Below are 15,297 nucleotides of genomic sequence, written 5' to 3' on the forward strand. Positions count from 1 at the left end.
TTTTTTTGGCTTCGATTCTGAGTTTTCGTAATTTTGAATGAAATTTTGAATTTCTTTTTGAAGTTTTACTATTTTTTTTGGAGTCCTATGGTAGGGATTCATTGACTAACAGTGCAATATGTTCCATAATGAGCATTAAGTGAACATGTCTATTTCATTGAGGGGGCGGCTAATGGCTGTTAAGACTTAAAAAATAATTTTTCGAATTTTTTTTTGAATATTAAAGAATCATAATCTTATTATAGTGAATTGTAAGTCAGTCCAGGGGTGAGAGCACCCTCTTCCTTCCTACTGCAACCAAAATTAAACTGGTTAGCGGTTTTATCTTCTATCTATTGGTTATATGACTTCAATGACAAAAAATTTCAATTTTTTAAAATTTTTTTTGGATTTTTACGTATTATTGGTTACTTTTGAAATCTTATCACATTATCCAAATATTGACAGTTCCCATTAGCTTAAAAACGATGTTCTGTGGATGGCCAATAAAAATTTTAAACAAAAATTTATGGTTTAAATGGCTTCGACACGTTCTTCTTGCACTTTTCTACTGATTTTTTGGTTTTCTCCTGTTTTTTTTTTGTTGTTTTAATAGTCATTATACTTACTGTGATCTCATAATGAATACCTATGCATGACAAACATAAATGTACTGCCACCGGGGCATCTTTGAGCGTTTTTATTGACTTCCGTTGAAAGCTATTGAATTTAATGTCTGTTAAAATAAAAATCATTTTTCGAAAATTTTATTTGAACAATAACAATTCCTAAATTTTTCTTGAACTGTTAGTGAGTTTCAGTATTGACTGGACCCACTTGCTTTTTACTGCGACTAAAAATATTCTGTTTAGCTGTTTTATCTTCTAGCTATTGGTTATATGACTTCAATGACAAAGATTTCAATTTTTTTAAATTTTTTTTTGGATTTTTTGAATTATTGGTCACTTTTGAACTCTTTATCACATTATCCAAAGATTATTGTAATCCAATTGGCTTAGAGAGGACGTTCAGTGGATCACAGAGAAAGTTTTCAGAGAATAGCTAATGGTTTAATTGTCTTCGACACTTTCTTCTCGCATTTTTCTACTGAATTTTAGTTTTCGCTGTTTTTGTTATTGTTTTCGGTCATAAGACTTATTGTGATGTCTTTTTAACTATCTATGCATGACAGACATCATTTTCCTCCCTATGGGTTATATCTGAGCATCGTCATTGAGCTCCGATGAAAGATTGAGTTTACTGGCTGTTAAGGGTTTAAAAATAATTTTTCGAAACTTTTTTGAAATTCAACCATTCCTAATTTTTTTTCGTGAATACTCTTGGTCATTGTTGGTTCTAACAGAATCCATTTCCGTTCTACTATAGCCAAAATTAATCTGGTTAGCGGTTTTATCTTCTACCTATTAGTTTTAAAACATCAATGCCACGAGAATTCATATTTTTTTTGGGTACTTTATTTTGTTTTTCGATCCTTTTGAAATCTTATCACATCATCTTACTGCTGAGAGTCCCTATTGGTTTAGGGAAGAAGTTCAACGGATCATAAATAAAGTTTTCAGGGAAGAGCTTATGATTTGAGTTGCTTCGACATTTTCTTCAGGCACTTTTCTACTGAATTTGTGGTTTTTGCCTCTCTCTGTTGTTGTTTTCAGAGTCATTAACTTGTTGTAAGGTCTTATTGATGAAATACGATTGACAAAAAAACTTATTGTCCCCTCGAGGCATCATTTATTGTATATACTGGCTTCCGTTGAAGGCTAATGAATTTAATGGCGTTGATAATACGTGTTTTCCCGCAATTTTCGTGCGTCTAATGTATTTGTTTATATTTGTTGATTTTTTGAAATTATATTGATAAAAAAGGTTTTCCCATTGCTCCTGAAAAATTAATTTAAAATTGAAGAGTGTTTAGTGAAAAGTTCATTTTTTTAATGCCTTCGACCCTTTTGTCGCTCAATTTTTTTTCCTGAATTCGCTGTTTTTGTTCTTTAGGTAGCCGTAAATTGCTCACAGATCTCATAGGCTTGTAATTGAGGACTGAATGAATGATGTTGCTCGAAACATTCAGTATATAGCGAATAGGTTCCTTTCGTCAAATTTAACTTCTATTCATCAATCAGATGTCCCATCGAATTTCGTGTATTTCAAGAAATAACATATATATTGATATTATGTGCCACTGTTGTTTCGTTTTTCTGAACGTTTATTGAATGGCCATTTTTTGCGTTTCTTTTTCTCTTCTTTCAGAACAATCGCGTAATAACAGATCCCAATGGTTTTTAAATGTGGCCCAAGTAAACTTATTTAATCTTTCAGTATAAATCCTTCAACTGAAATAGCAGAAATAACAACTGAATTAAAAATACATATTCAGATGATAGGTATTGATTTTAATGGTAGCAAAGGTTTGTGTTTTCGCAAATCGTTTGTAATTTTTTGAGTTTCTCTTTAGTTTGTTTCTATGGCATAGTCTGACCACAGACGGTTGCTTTTGGTTTTGTAATGACTTTTTAGTAATTTATCAAGGATTTTTTTATTAAAAACCAATGTTTTTTAAGATTTTTGAATTTTCTTGGTGCAAAAAATGTTGATTAATTTTTAAGTTTCGCCTCAGTGTTCGTTCTTTTTGTCGGCTTGTTACCTAGTCTCGTTAAGAAAACTTTTCATCTGCTGTATAGTTAGTAAAAGGTAAACTTGTGTAGTTAAGGTTTTATCTGACTGCATTTTGACGTTGTTACCAGGTGCTTTTAAATTTAGATATTCATTTTTTGCCGCCAAAATTTTGTTGGTGCTGTTTTTTTTCTAGTCTCTTCAATGTCAGGTCACGTTGGTGCTGTAATGAAGCATGGCATTAGTAATTCAATTAGTAGATAGAATGTGTAACGATTGTTTTAAACTCAAACATCTATTTTTGTTATCTCTTGATTTGGTTGACATTTTAGTCAAAAATGTAGATGAGCTCGGGTCGGAACATCATGTGCGAACGCACATTAACGAGCCGCCTTGTCGACTTTACTACTAAAATTATAAAAGTTTGTGCTCTTTTACGTTTTAAAAACGTGACTCTGTATGCAAGTGCTGTGGAATAGCAAACTCACATGATACAGTGGTCTGTTTTTGCGGGCTCCTAAAAACCAGAAGGAAACATAGATTAAAATTTTCGAAGAAATTTAAGAAAAAAAAGTTTCAAAAATTTTGATCTTAAACGTGCAGACTCAGCAAAACGGTTACCTCAAGAGCTTCTAAAACTATTATATTATTGAGAAACCCCTTTTTGCCAACGCTTTCCGTCTTATAATATCTTTCTCTTCTATCTTGTCGGTCTTGCTCTATAGATGTTTTGAGGGAAACTGAGCTGCCTTTCGCAAATTCTCGCCTCGATTTATCTCAAATTTTTTGGACGAAAGGGTAAATTTTAAAGAAAACATTAGGGTTTTTATAAAACAAATTATTTAATGGGTTTAACCAAAAATACACGATGGGCTGCCGTCTTGAATTATACTTGGATTGCAGTTGTTTAAACTTTTGCAGTGTCGCGAGTAACAGTTGTTCAAACTGGCGCCATAGAAAGACTTTTCAACTGCCTTCCTTTGCAAAGATAAATGCGAAGATAAATATGAATCAGTCAGGACTGTTTGAGATGGGAACTCAAATTTTGATGAATTCCGGCCATCTGGACGTTTGTTGTCTGCATGGATTATGTATGTCTTCGTCTCTTCAAATGTTGACTATATTCATATAATGCTGTCAATTCTAATTTGAACTCCAGTTAAAATACGATATCGTTTTTATATCTGATTAAGAGAAAACTGGAGGAACAATAAAGACCGATGCAATAAAGACCAATCCTTTCGTGCATGTTTTGAGACACTTGAAAAGGGACCCTTTGCCGATTCAAAAGTGTTTTCGTATCCGGATTAATGCCCGGAATATCGTTAGTTGCAGCTAAAAAATGGTATCGTTTCTCTTTTAAACAGACAATGCGATGATAACCATTTATTTAACGCTGATATAATTTCGAAAATTTTCTTTTTGTAAAATTGGAAAGAAATATTGAAAATGGTGACAATTAATTCTATTATTGGATTAAATCTGATAGCCATAGAGCGTCAAATATTGTTTTAATTTTCTAGCCGCGTATTTTATTAGTTTCAAACTGCCGTCATTTCGTTATCTATCCTTCTGGCTGTTTACAGTTTTTGACATCTGAAAGCACGGTACGTTTTTCTGCATAAAGTAGCGATAAATGAAAGTAATCTAACTCTAGGCTAAGCGAACAAAAAGCGATGTGTGAAAATAAACGAATTTCAATTATAGAACAAGTCTTTTTTTAGTAAGCAAATTCAGCAATCCAGGTCTGTGTGCAGCGAAAGCGAACGTTTTACTGAAGAACAAGCCGAGTTTCGTGTCCACTACTCTCCTCCAGTCATTCACTAGTATTCATTCCACTACAAGACATTAGTAGACCACCAGTGCTTCATTACCATTTTATAGAAAATTCACATCTATATCTCTATTTTTCACATTTATGTCTTCATTACATAGAAAATTCACTATTGGAATCACCCTGTGACACTTCATGAACAAATGTATGTTTTTAAGGTAATGGTAATAGCAGTCAAAATATTCGCACGGTTTTTTTCAAAGCAAACAACAGAACAATCAAGAGGCCAAAGATTGTTGAAAAATTAGAAAACTTAAAATTTGCTCCTATTTGTGGTATTTATGTATTATATGCTAACAGATGTTAGCTTTTAAATGTAATATTAAAAGACCTGCAATCACCGAAACAATTTTTTTGCACCTTTTGTACACACGAATCAGCATGATGAGAAAAACTTTAGAAAACTTTAAAAGAAATCAAAATAACATATTTTGTCACCCTTCAAAATCTAGCTTATAACTCAAATGTAAAAGAACAACAACTCTTGAAGCGGTGCTCGGTATATCACGTTTATATCACGTTTTAGAGTGTCTTTTTTCGGCTGGGGATTGGAAAAATTTAACGGTCATTTCTGTCACTAGAATTGTTAAACTCTTATATAATCATATAATAATTATAACGAATAAAAACATTCAAAATAATAAGAGAGAATGATTGGCATCATTCAGTTCTTCCGATCCTTTCGATTGGATCTTTTCTCTTTTTTTTGGTGAGAAATTTTTGGTCAGTGAATTTTTGGTAGAAAATTTTTGGTCAGTGCAGAGATTTTGCGTATTTAGCGCTAAGCATTGAGTTTATGTTGAGGAATTTTATCCCAAAAAACATTTAAATTTTGCGCATCTTTCTATGAAGATGAAGTTTTCGCAAGTTTTAAAAAAGTAAAAACAATTTTCTTCTTGGTACGTGCTATATTCGGATACTTTTTGATAACGTCAACAAAACTGTGAACTTTGGGGTCTTCACAATCAAAATTCTCAAATTTATTTCAACCACATGCTGCTATACTGGAGCTTTTATCAATTGTTAGAGTATACACTTTAGTAAGTAAGTTGTGATCAAAAGATGGAGCTTGAAATGATAGCTCAATATAAGAGAGCATAGTAACACTCTCGCAATGTGGACCAGTTGGCTCAGTAGAGAGCACAGGATTGCAATCAATTAAGAGATTGTGGGGTCGCAACCCACATAGGTCCCAAACTTTACTCTCACTGTAATGGTGATGACATAGAATCAACATAACGAGCAAAGAGTTGCTCTAATATCAATAATTTATGAAAATATCTAAAATTCAGAATGTATAACTCATCTTATACTTTGATATTTTCCTCACCGTAAATACTCCGTTTTACTTTCTCCATGTACGGTGGCAGTATTCCACGCATGTTTTACTGCATTTTTTATGGAACATAATTATTTGGACTGAAAAAATTTTGCAAAATTTTTCTAATTGGTAATTGCAACTCCTTAAGTATCGCATTTATTTAACGGATTTAAAAAAATAAACATTTTGTCGCACAAAGGAAAAGTAAAAAAAGTCTCTGTCTAAAGCATTAAAAATTAGCGTATGTATGCTTTCAAATGTTGCTCATTCAGCATTTCAGACTGTCTAAAAGATAAAAGATAATGCAGAATTTCGATAATGCGAAATAAAGGTAGCTATAAATTTACTATAATTTGGCTGACTGTTGCATATGATTGAAGTCGCGCCTCAATTTTCAGTAAGCTCGCGTCGTAATTTATGGAATGATAATGTTACTGATCGTGAAAAAAATTAGCATGTAGCGTTTTAAACAATGTCTTTTCAGATTATTCTTATTTAGACTGAAGTCTTAGCATAGATAATGTGACCTTTTTGAAGTAATTGAGAACTTCGGTGATTACTCGAGATACTACTCAAATTTTTGAGTCGGATTCATTTGACTTTTTTGGAAAACGCCCTTTGAGTTTTTGAAATGCTAAAAATTCTTGGTTTTATAAAATCTTAGGTTGTATGTAGAATTCCGACTTTGTATGTATAACAGGCTGTCTTAAGATTCCTGTTGCTATGAATTATAACGCCATCTTAATTTAACTTTCCAGGTTAGCTTCAACGTGCCCCCGGTGCCAGCTAGACGCGGTCTGGATTCCTCCCCTATTAACACATACGAAATGCGAGTGGAATCGGAGGTGGACCAGACACACAGTCCAAACTGCACTCGCTGCAAAAGCAACCGAGAGTCCTTCAAATCGGGTGCCGCAAGACGCTCCAAATTCTCTATGACGTCATTGGATCCCAAGTCGTCGAGCAAGAAAGAGTCGTTAGCCAATCACAGTCCTTCGCCCACTAATACAAGCTTAGGAGGCGCCACTTCGTTGAAAAATAACGCGATTCGGTCCAGTAACAGCAAAGCGAATAGGAAGTTGACAAAAACTTTGTTTTTAGTTAGTTTGCTGTTTCTTCTATGCCATGCTCCCATAGTGTTTATAGAGTTCTATATTTTTATAGCACAGTACATAACAGTAATGAAGACTCCCCCTAAATATGATTGGTTGTTACGAGGAACAAATGAGGTGTTGTTTACTCTTTACTTGACCTTTTTCGATTTGAACCCCATCATTTATTTCACATGTAATATGTACTTTAGAACGACTGTGAAAACCCTCTTTACATATTGCACTCCACGATAATGACAATAATAACAATACGACTCAAGGTGACTTTATTTTTGAGAGATTTATATGAACCCGGGTTGACCAGCATATTACAATCTGAAAAAATCTTTGAAATTTTGACATTGTTATGATATTCGTTCAAAGTTGAAATTGTTATACCTACAGTAAATCAAAAAATCATTCTAGCTAGCTAGCTATCTACGGAGTTTAAACTTTTTGCAAAGTTATGGAAAGTTATGAAGTCTTCGTAAGCTATAATGGATCCTTTCCGTCTATTATTCGACGAGAGCATCAAAATTGTCTAAGTTTATCTGTTTCCTGCACTTTTTTAGAAGTGGAGCCGGCATTTCCTTTTATTTACGATGTTGCGGTGTTTTATTCGTCATCAGTTTTGCTTATATTTTCGATCATTTATGATGCTAGGAGACCCAGACTTGTTCTAGTCAAGCTGCAGGGTAGTTAATAATAGATATAATTACTGTTCTTATAACTAGCCAACTTTATTGGCCTTTCTGCATTTTCATGCTATATCACTCCTACTTTGTTTTTTTTTGCATTTCTCTGAAAACAGGCAAGAACATAATCTTCGCGCCAAGGCAAACAGAAAAAGAGGTGTCATTGCAATTGTTCTCCAAAAAACACATAAAACACGAAGTATCAAAATATATCGACGCAAAACTTTTGAACTGCCACTTTTGTTTATATCAATAGTACTTCAAAAAAAACTTTTCCATCAAAATCATGTGTTTTCATTTTATTCTTATAGGCGTTATAAGCAAAAAGTGTATTTTAAAAAAATCATTCCAATACTAGTTGATAGCTTTTTGAAATATCAATGCTATGAATCATTTCAAAGCCAAAATGTGTAGAAAGAATTTATCGCATTTTTTTTTTAGTTGGACTTCTTACGATCAATTTTCAACTGTTGATCTGGATCAGTCAAGGTACGTTTTAACCGGTACTCGAAACTGTTAAAAAAGTGAACTAACGTGTATATTTTTCGTTCAGAAGCGAGCGTTTAATAGCTTTCCATAATCTTAACGTCGGGCTCTGTGTAGATTTTGTACGCGTTTATTTAACTATTTTAGGTTTTTTGCTTTTATTTAGCTAAATTGACAAGCGTGGATGTTATTTACACCGGAAATGTGAAACTAAAATCTATAAAGTTTGCGAGTTAATGAACAAAGATTTTACTCTATAGTTTTGAGTTTTGTCTCTCTGATTTTTCATTTAAACTTTTTGCATCGTGACTAAATATAACTCAGTTTTTAGATCAAAACGAACGAAAAACGATTTTGGCACGCACAGCTAGGCAATTGGGAAACCAGAAGTTATAGATGAGAGAAAGCATTTAACTGAGCAGGTCTATTTTTTCTATCAATTGAGATCTTAAAAAAACCATTTCTTCAGCTGCATTTTAATTTTGCCAAAGGTTCGCTTGATGATAGCTCAAACAGCTAATAAACGTTTGCTTGACGACTTTTGCAAAATGATTCAATGATCAATCTCACAATTTTGCTGACCCTCTGGAGGGAATTTAACTAATTGGTTCTGAAGTGAGCTCTTTGATGGAAAGGATGCCATTTCCGTTTTGCTTTACGTTTTGTAGCAGAGAATTCCTCGTGCTACTTCTATGAGAAACTATGTTAATCAAAACGCTGTTTTTTTTTCTGTTTCGAAGACTGTTTTTGAAAGATTTTTTTCTCAAATTTTTTTCTATTGTAAAAAATTATATAATAAATTATATTGGAAAGAAAATACCAGCTTTCTCAGGAACCTATTGTTTGCACTCAATTTTCACGTCGTTTTTTTTTAATTCTCCTCTTTAACAATCAGTTTCAAAGTTAAGTTCTCTGAGTTTTTATATAAGTTTTCTTTCATTGAAAGAAAGTTCCATTAATGGTTTGTAACAAATTTTTACGGGAGCCTGAAAATTATATCATTAGGAAAAGCCCATCGTGACATCCATGATGTAATTTACTGCTGAGCGACGTCATGTTTGAGCTCTATGGATAGTGGGCAGTGTCAACCCGGATGTAAAATGATATTGATCACGTGAAATAAATTGGCCTAAAATTCTTTCATCTTTGCCAACATAATTTGAATCGCGTCATTGCATACTACAATGTGCTCCCCCTCTATTCTTATGAAGTACATATAAATATTTTCATGTTCAGCAGACCTTTCCTGTCAATTATTTACTAATGCAGACCTTTTTGACCTGAAAAGTTATCACGGAGAATAAACAATCGCTCCGCTAGGATAATCTCCCGAAGTGGTGAAATTGCAAAAAATTTTTTTCCTCGTAATTATACTGAACGTGATTTTTCAACTTAGACATTTAAATTGTATTACAAGAAGTTCATTCAGAAGTTCTCTGTTTTGAGTCTGTATTGTGAATCATTATCTCACTCAGTGAGTGGGGAGCATAATAACAAATGTGCGACCAAAAAATAGATTTCAATGGCGGGGATTTGAGAGAAAAAATCTGGATGAGAATATAGAAGAAGACAAATTTTGCTGTGATTGGGGATATTGAATACTGAATAAAACGAAATTGTGAACTGGCAGGTTTTAAGAATGATTAAAAAGCACCAAAATTGATCAGGTCAGAGTATCAAATCAATTTTTAAAATGAATAAAATGGTGAAAGTGGACTACTTATCTTTAATCGTTTTAATTGGTCGGTAAGTCCTTGCTGTCACTTTTTTCCATCTAAGTGCGTTTAGTTCGGTACCTGTAGACGTCTCTAATGCGTATCAATTGCTGCTGCTCTTCCCGAGTGATCAAAAACTTGCAAACAATCATCTTAACAATCTCTTCTTTGTCCAGGTTTTGAATTACCCTGCTCTTGTCGTAATAATATGAGTTGACGTATTAATTATCGATTGTTTGAACGTTATTCATCTAGGCCATAAATGTTATTTTTATTTCATTTCAACACTTCGGTGCTAAAGTTGAAGAATTGTCAATGACTGATCAAAAAGCAGAAAGGAAATTTAACAGAATAATTGAGTCAGAATTTTTTTGGGCGTTACCACCGTTTCAATTATTAATGACTGTTAAATATGAATAATTTTTATATAATCGATATTTTTCACGTTAATAATGTTACATAAAAATTTATCGTAGCTGGTTAATCGCTGGTTAATCGCAAAAGCACATTATTTTGTTCGTATATGTTAATGAAAACAAAAAAAAAACCGGGAGGGGGTTGCGCGAACTTCGTTTCTTCCTCAAAATTTCAGATTTGTTTTTTGGAGACATTGAATATGTAAACATTCTGCTTTATGATCTGTTGTCTTCATGAAAGTCTTCACAAACCTGGACTCGAAAAACCCCTCTGCAGTTTGGGATACCCACTCGGTGTCGTTTATCGCCCTAAATTGAAATGAGTGATATTTTCAAATTGACGTCAATTACGATTAAATATATCGAGGTTTCTGAGTTCTCTGCTAAAGACTGCGCACAAAAAAAGCTGAGTTATATTATCACCCTCAAATCCTCAAATGTGTTAGGCATAATGATTGATCCATATTATCTCATAAAACTCCAAATATTCTGGAGGACATTTTTTCATGATTCCATTATCCATCAATTGCTGCGCAATTGAATGTTGATGCTGTAAAATTCAATAGAAGTAATTAGATGTTAATTTATTTTTTGATCAAATTTTAATCAGCATAAGAAGAAAAGTTGTCTGATCGGTTTCCAATGAGTTGTATCAGACAGCATTGAAATCAAAAGATATCTGCATATTAGTCTCAGTATATCATCATAACAAAGTTACTCGTACGTAAATACTATTGCAAACCTGCAAACTGCTAAGATTGATTCCTAATTTCGGGTCCCAGTCCGAAGCGACCGCTGATCAGACATGCGCATCTTGCGATCGAATTTCATAGTCTTGGCAAATATTCGAGTGCACGAAAATCTTGACATTGAAACTGATCAGGGTCATTTCTATCTACAATCGTTTTATAAGAAATGTACAGGAGCGCAATTTGAGAGCACAGGCTATTGCTACAGCACAAAGGGGGGGATACTGAGCAACTCCAAACCCACAAATTGTCGGGCCGAAATTTTGTCGAACAAATAAAATAATATTAGAAATGCAGTGAATAGCGGTGAAATTTTGTTCACCGCAAAACGCCCGCATCTTTTAGCAATGAATGTGATGAAAACGGTAAGTTTTCGTAAAATTAGCAAATTTTAGCGGTTAAATCAGATAATTCACCTCTACCAATAGTAAGCGGTGGAAATAAAAAATTTACAAATCTTAAAATTCCGCAAATCTTAAAAAAATTCACCGCGAAAAATTTTACAATGAATTTCATCGGTGAAATGACGCAGGATGTGCGGTTTTTAGCAGTGAAAACTTTATTTTCACCGCTTTCATAGTATTGAGTGCTAAAAACCGCAATTCTCACACTCATTCACCCCATTCAGCGCAATTTTTTTTTACTTTTCAGCGACTTTTAGCATTGAGACCTCAACCCGGTTGATAAGGAAAACACGAAAGTGTGATCATATGGTTTTAGCGGCTAAGATTCTGATCATGGAGGGTTTTGAACACACAAACGTCTGATCAGAAGTTAATTTTATAATTTTATATCATTGTATTTGCATTGAAAAAAAAACAAAAAACACATTAAATTTTCGTGAATGCTACCTCAAGGTTTTATTGAGATACGTAATTTACCAACAAGCCCTAAACTTGAATGGATGAGGCAACACGTGACTTCAAAAAAGAATACTTTACACGGAAATTGAAAGTTCTCTGAAGTTACTTTTTTCTGACCAGAAACAATTTCGAGCGCAGTAAGGTCAGATAAGAGGTCATTTCTGTTTGCGACGGTTTGATCAGAGTTCAGTTTGGTCTGGAGCGGTCTGAGAAGGGCTCATTTTGTATAAGAAACTCAATCTAGATTACCTTCAAAAAGAGATTTTCTAGGATTATTTCCGAATTAGAGTCCCTTTTGTAGCCGTTGTTTAGAAAAACGAGTTGTTAAAAATTAAAAAAGCGGAGGATCTCCCCAAATAAAAAAAGATGGGCCGTGACATACCTGTTAAATGTACGCAACTGTGAGAATTGTATCTAAGAATCCCGATAGACAGTTCCACCACCCAATGGGGCAAGGCAACTTAGCACTTAAAAAAACCCTAGCATCCAAAAATTTTTGTTATTCAATATTGTAACAACGGAAATATGGAACAACAGAGAAAAAATTGGCCGAAAATTAAAACAATTTTGACAACAGGTACTGAGTTTTATTGAGCTGATTAATATAGCAAAAGCAACAAAAACTTATCAGAAGTTTTGAGATAAAAAGTAATTTCAAAACAATGCTCTACTCAATCTTCTCACTCAGCGAAAGCCACCCAGTTAAATTTTGAAGACCTTATTCATAGCACCAATAGCCATCTGGAGCGGAAAAAATAAACGGGAGACTCCTTCTGTTTGGAAATGTATATTTTCGTCTCTTCAAATTTTCATAAAACAGATTTAATGTTCAAAAAAGGAGCTCGTAAATATCATTGCTTAATGTATACAAAATTATTAGTATTGCTAATAACAAACTTTAATGAAGCTAGGACACCTATGATAATTAATGACCTTAGCACCCAGATATTTTCCCTATAACTATCGAGCAAAAACTGTTTTTATTATTGGGAGGAGAATAGCAGTACCCTGCTCAAATGTATAAACGTATGAATAAAAAAGAGTTGGAAAAAATCGAAGGCCTGAGTAAAAAAAATCTGCTCTGATAGCACAATTGAGCCCAAAAAAGTAATTTAAAAAGAGTTAAAGAAAAAGTTTGAAATCAAGTTTGATTAGTGTTGTCAAAAATTATTCAATCTCAAAAACAATTGGAAACCAAAACGTTAAGCCAAAACTTAGTCCATTTTTTCAAAAATAGGAAGACTTTTTTCAATGAATTATTGATGCAACAGCATAAAAAACACGCAAAGAAAAATATTACCAATTTTTGAACCCAAATAACTCTTTGCAACGTAAAAGTAGAGAGTAAAACTCAACTGTTTAGATTTCCTTTCGACAGTTTTGTTAAGTATCCCCTTTTTTTCTTATTTTTGAAGACCGGTAATGGTATAAACTAAAAAATTTCCACATTATCTGACATTGCTTGTAGTACGACCAGCTGAACTATGCAATCATTTCCCTAAAGGAAAAACTGGACTGTTAAATTTAAACGGGGAAAGTTGATGGATAAATAATAAAATTCTTTATAAATTTTAGTAAAATAACGGATAATTTATAGATATTTATAAATTCTTCAAAAACAATGGATGATTCATAAATATTTATTAATATTTCAAGGGTAAAAGAAAATTTAAAAAAAATTAAAAAAATTGATAAAAGGGTTTTTAGAAAATTTAAAATTTACCAAAATTTACCTCTCTTAAAATTTACCTCTTAAAATTTACCAAAATTTACCTCTTAAAATTTACCAAAATTTAAAATTTTTAAAATTTACCTCTCATCGATACAAAAACACCTTTCTTACAAACTGTGGCATACCTATTGTCAATTATTAAAGATCATCACTCTCTTATATTTTATATAAATCAGATTTAATGATGTTGAAACAAAAATATAATCATGGCAATCAGCTTCAGAATTTAAATTTCAAGAAAATGGAAAACAAATATCGACAACTGGTTCTAAAAGTTCCTAGGATTTGCTTACGAGAATAAACGTAATTGTTTTTTTTTCATATTTCTTTTTTGTTCTTTACTGCATAGTTCCATTGAGGGCAGGTCTTATTTTTGATTGAACGAATAACAGTTTATTTTGTTCAATTTAATTTTTATGTTGTACTGATTTGACTTTTTCAAGTTTGTTTTAAAAAAATATATACATTGACAAATGGTCGTAAATATTGTTTGGTTTTGTTTATCAATTTTTTGCTTGTCTCAGTCTCGTCTTCTCGTCTTGTTAATGGTATATCTCATCGGCCCTTTAAAAAACATTGCTTAGTTAGTTTAGTGGTTTGAGTTTTTGAGTTTAAAGCATCTCTTTTATTCATACACTAATTACGACCAAAAGTCCATGTATATATTTTTAAAAACAAATTTTGAAAAAACAAACTAGCAAAACATAAAACTTAAACTGAAAAAAATGATTTGTAACTATTTTAAAAGATAAAGAACCTGCCCTCAATGAGAATAGTCAAAAAAGAACAAAAAGGGAAAGTTAAAAAAGCAATTATGTGTTTTTAAAGAGAAACTTTTTAAAGTCATTTGAACCATTAGGTAACAAATGAAATAATTATATAAGTTTCTCTATAATTCAAGAAGGAGACATTGAGTCCTCTCATTTATCAGGTTGCACCTTAAATCTAACAAAAGAACAACCAATATTGAAAACCACAAAAAATATTAAAAAATTGCTGAAAACCTGTGTCAAGCCAAAATTATTCTAAGCTATTAATTAAACGAAAAACTTCTTTATATATGATTGGCTGTCAATGCCAATGACAATTGAGTTTAATTTGCTAATGTTACAAGACACCAAAAACTAAACTCAAATTAGGGCAAAGGTATTAAATCAAAAAATAATTAAAACTTGTAGAATCAAAGCCAGAAAACCAACATTATAAGGATTAAACCGCTATTTAAAGAAATTTTAAATATCTTCGTTAAAAAACGAAGCGTTTTGCCGTGGATTAATCTAAACTTCAAAATCACAGAAGGCAGAACGTAAGAATAAAAAAGTCGATAGCGTTCAAAAAACAATACTTTTTAAAACCATTAAAATCAAGTAATGAAAACAATCCGCTTTGGATTTAAAAACTTGAGTGGGTTCATCTGTTTACTCCATATGAGGACAAAGACCTGTTAGTATACAGAATATATAGTTTGTCTACAAAAAAGAACGAGAAATATTGGGAAAAGTTAAAAATTCAATCTAATTTTGAGAGAAAACCATTTCGAAACCCTTAAGAACAGAATCTATTCGCCAAAAACTCTAGTTATGCTCCATAGCACCTTCTTGTTTTGATATATTTTTTTGTGATATATCAAGTTATGACAAGACCGTAAAGACAGATTTGTAAAAAAAAACGACGGTCCAATGTAGACCAAAAAATGAAAACTCTCAGTCTGGAAGCAAAAAAAAGAAAAACATTTCTGAAATTATAATACGCAGTGGATGCTAAAAATAAATTTATTTAAAAACG

At 32.5% G+C, this 15,297-nt stretch overlaps 1 protein-coding gene and 1 long non-coding RNA gene across 5 annotated transcripts in view; one reads left to right on the forward strand and one right to left on the reverse strand.

Annotated features, from left to right (window-relative positions):
- Nucleotides 1-7,177, forward strand: part of LOC142341725 (uncharacterized) — a 61,275-nt gene extending 54,098 nt beyond the window's left edge. For all 3 annotated transcript variants that reach the window (XM_075392892.1, XM_075392890.1, XM_075392891.1), the window contains one exon: nucleotides 6,524-7,177. In XM_075392892.1, the coding sequence (XP_075249007.1) occupies nucleotides 6,524-7,111 (588 nt within the window). In that variant the 3' untranslated portion in view covers nucleotides 7,112-7,177. The remainder of the gene's footprint in view (nucleotides 1-6,523) is intronic.
- A 2,608-nt stretch (nucleotides 7,178-9,785) lies between these two features.
- The window catches only part of LOC142341726 (uncharacterized), a 66,100-nt gene continuing 60,588 nt past the window's right edge, over nucleotides 9,786-15,297 (reverse strand). For both annotated transcript variants that reach the window (XR_012759124.1, XR_012759123.1), the window contains 2 exons: nucleotides 10,421-10,477; nucleotides 9,786-10,071 (listed from right to left, as the gene is read on the reverse strand). This is a non-coding gene — a long non-coding RNA (uncharacterized LOC142341726). The remainder of the gene's footprint in view (nucleotides 10,072-10,420; nucleotides 10,478-15,297) is intronic.

The sequence above is a fragment of the Convolutriloba macropyga genome, chromosome 6 (assembly GCF_964194025.1).
Source record: "Convolutriloba macropyga chromosome 6, txConMacr16.3, whole genome shotgun sequence".
NCBI classification, from domain to species: domain Eukaryota; kingdom Metazoa; phylum Xenacoelomorpha; order Acoela; family Convolutidae; genus Convolutriloba; species Convolutriloba macropyga.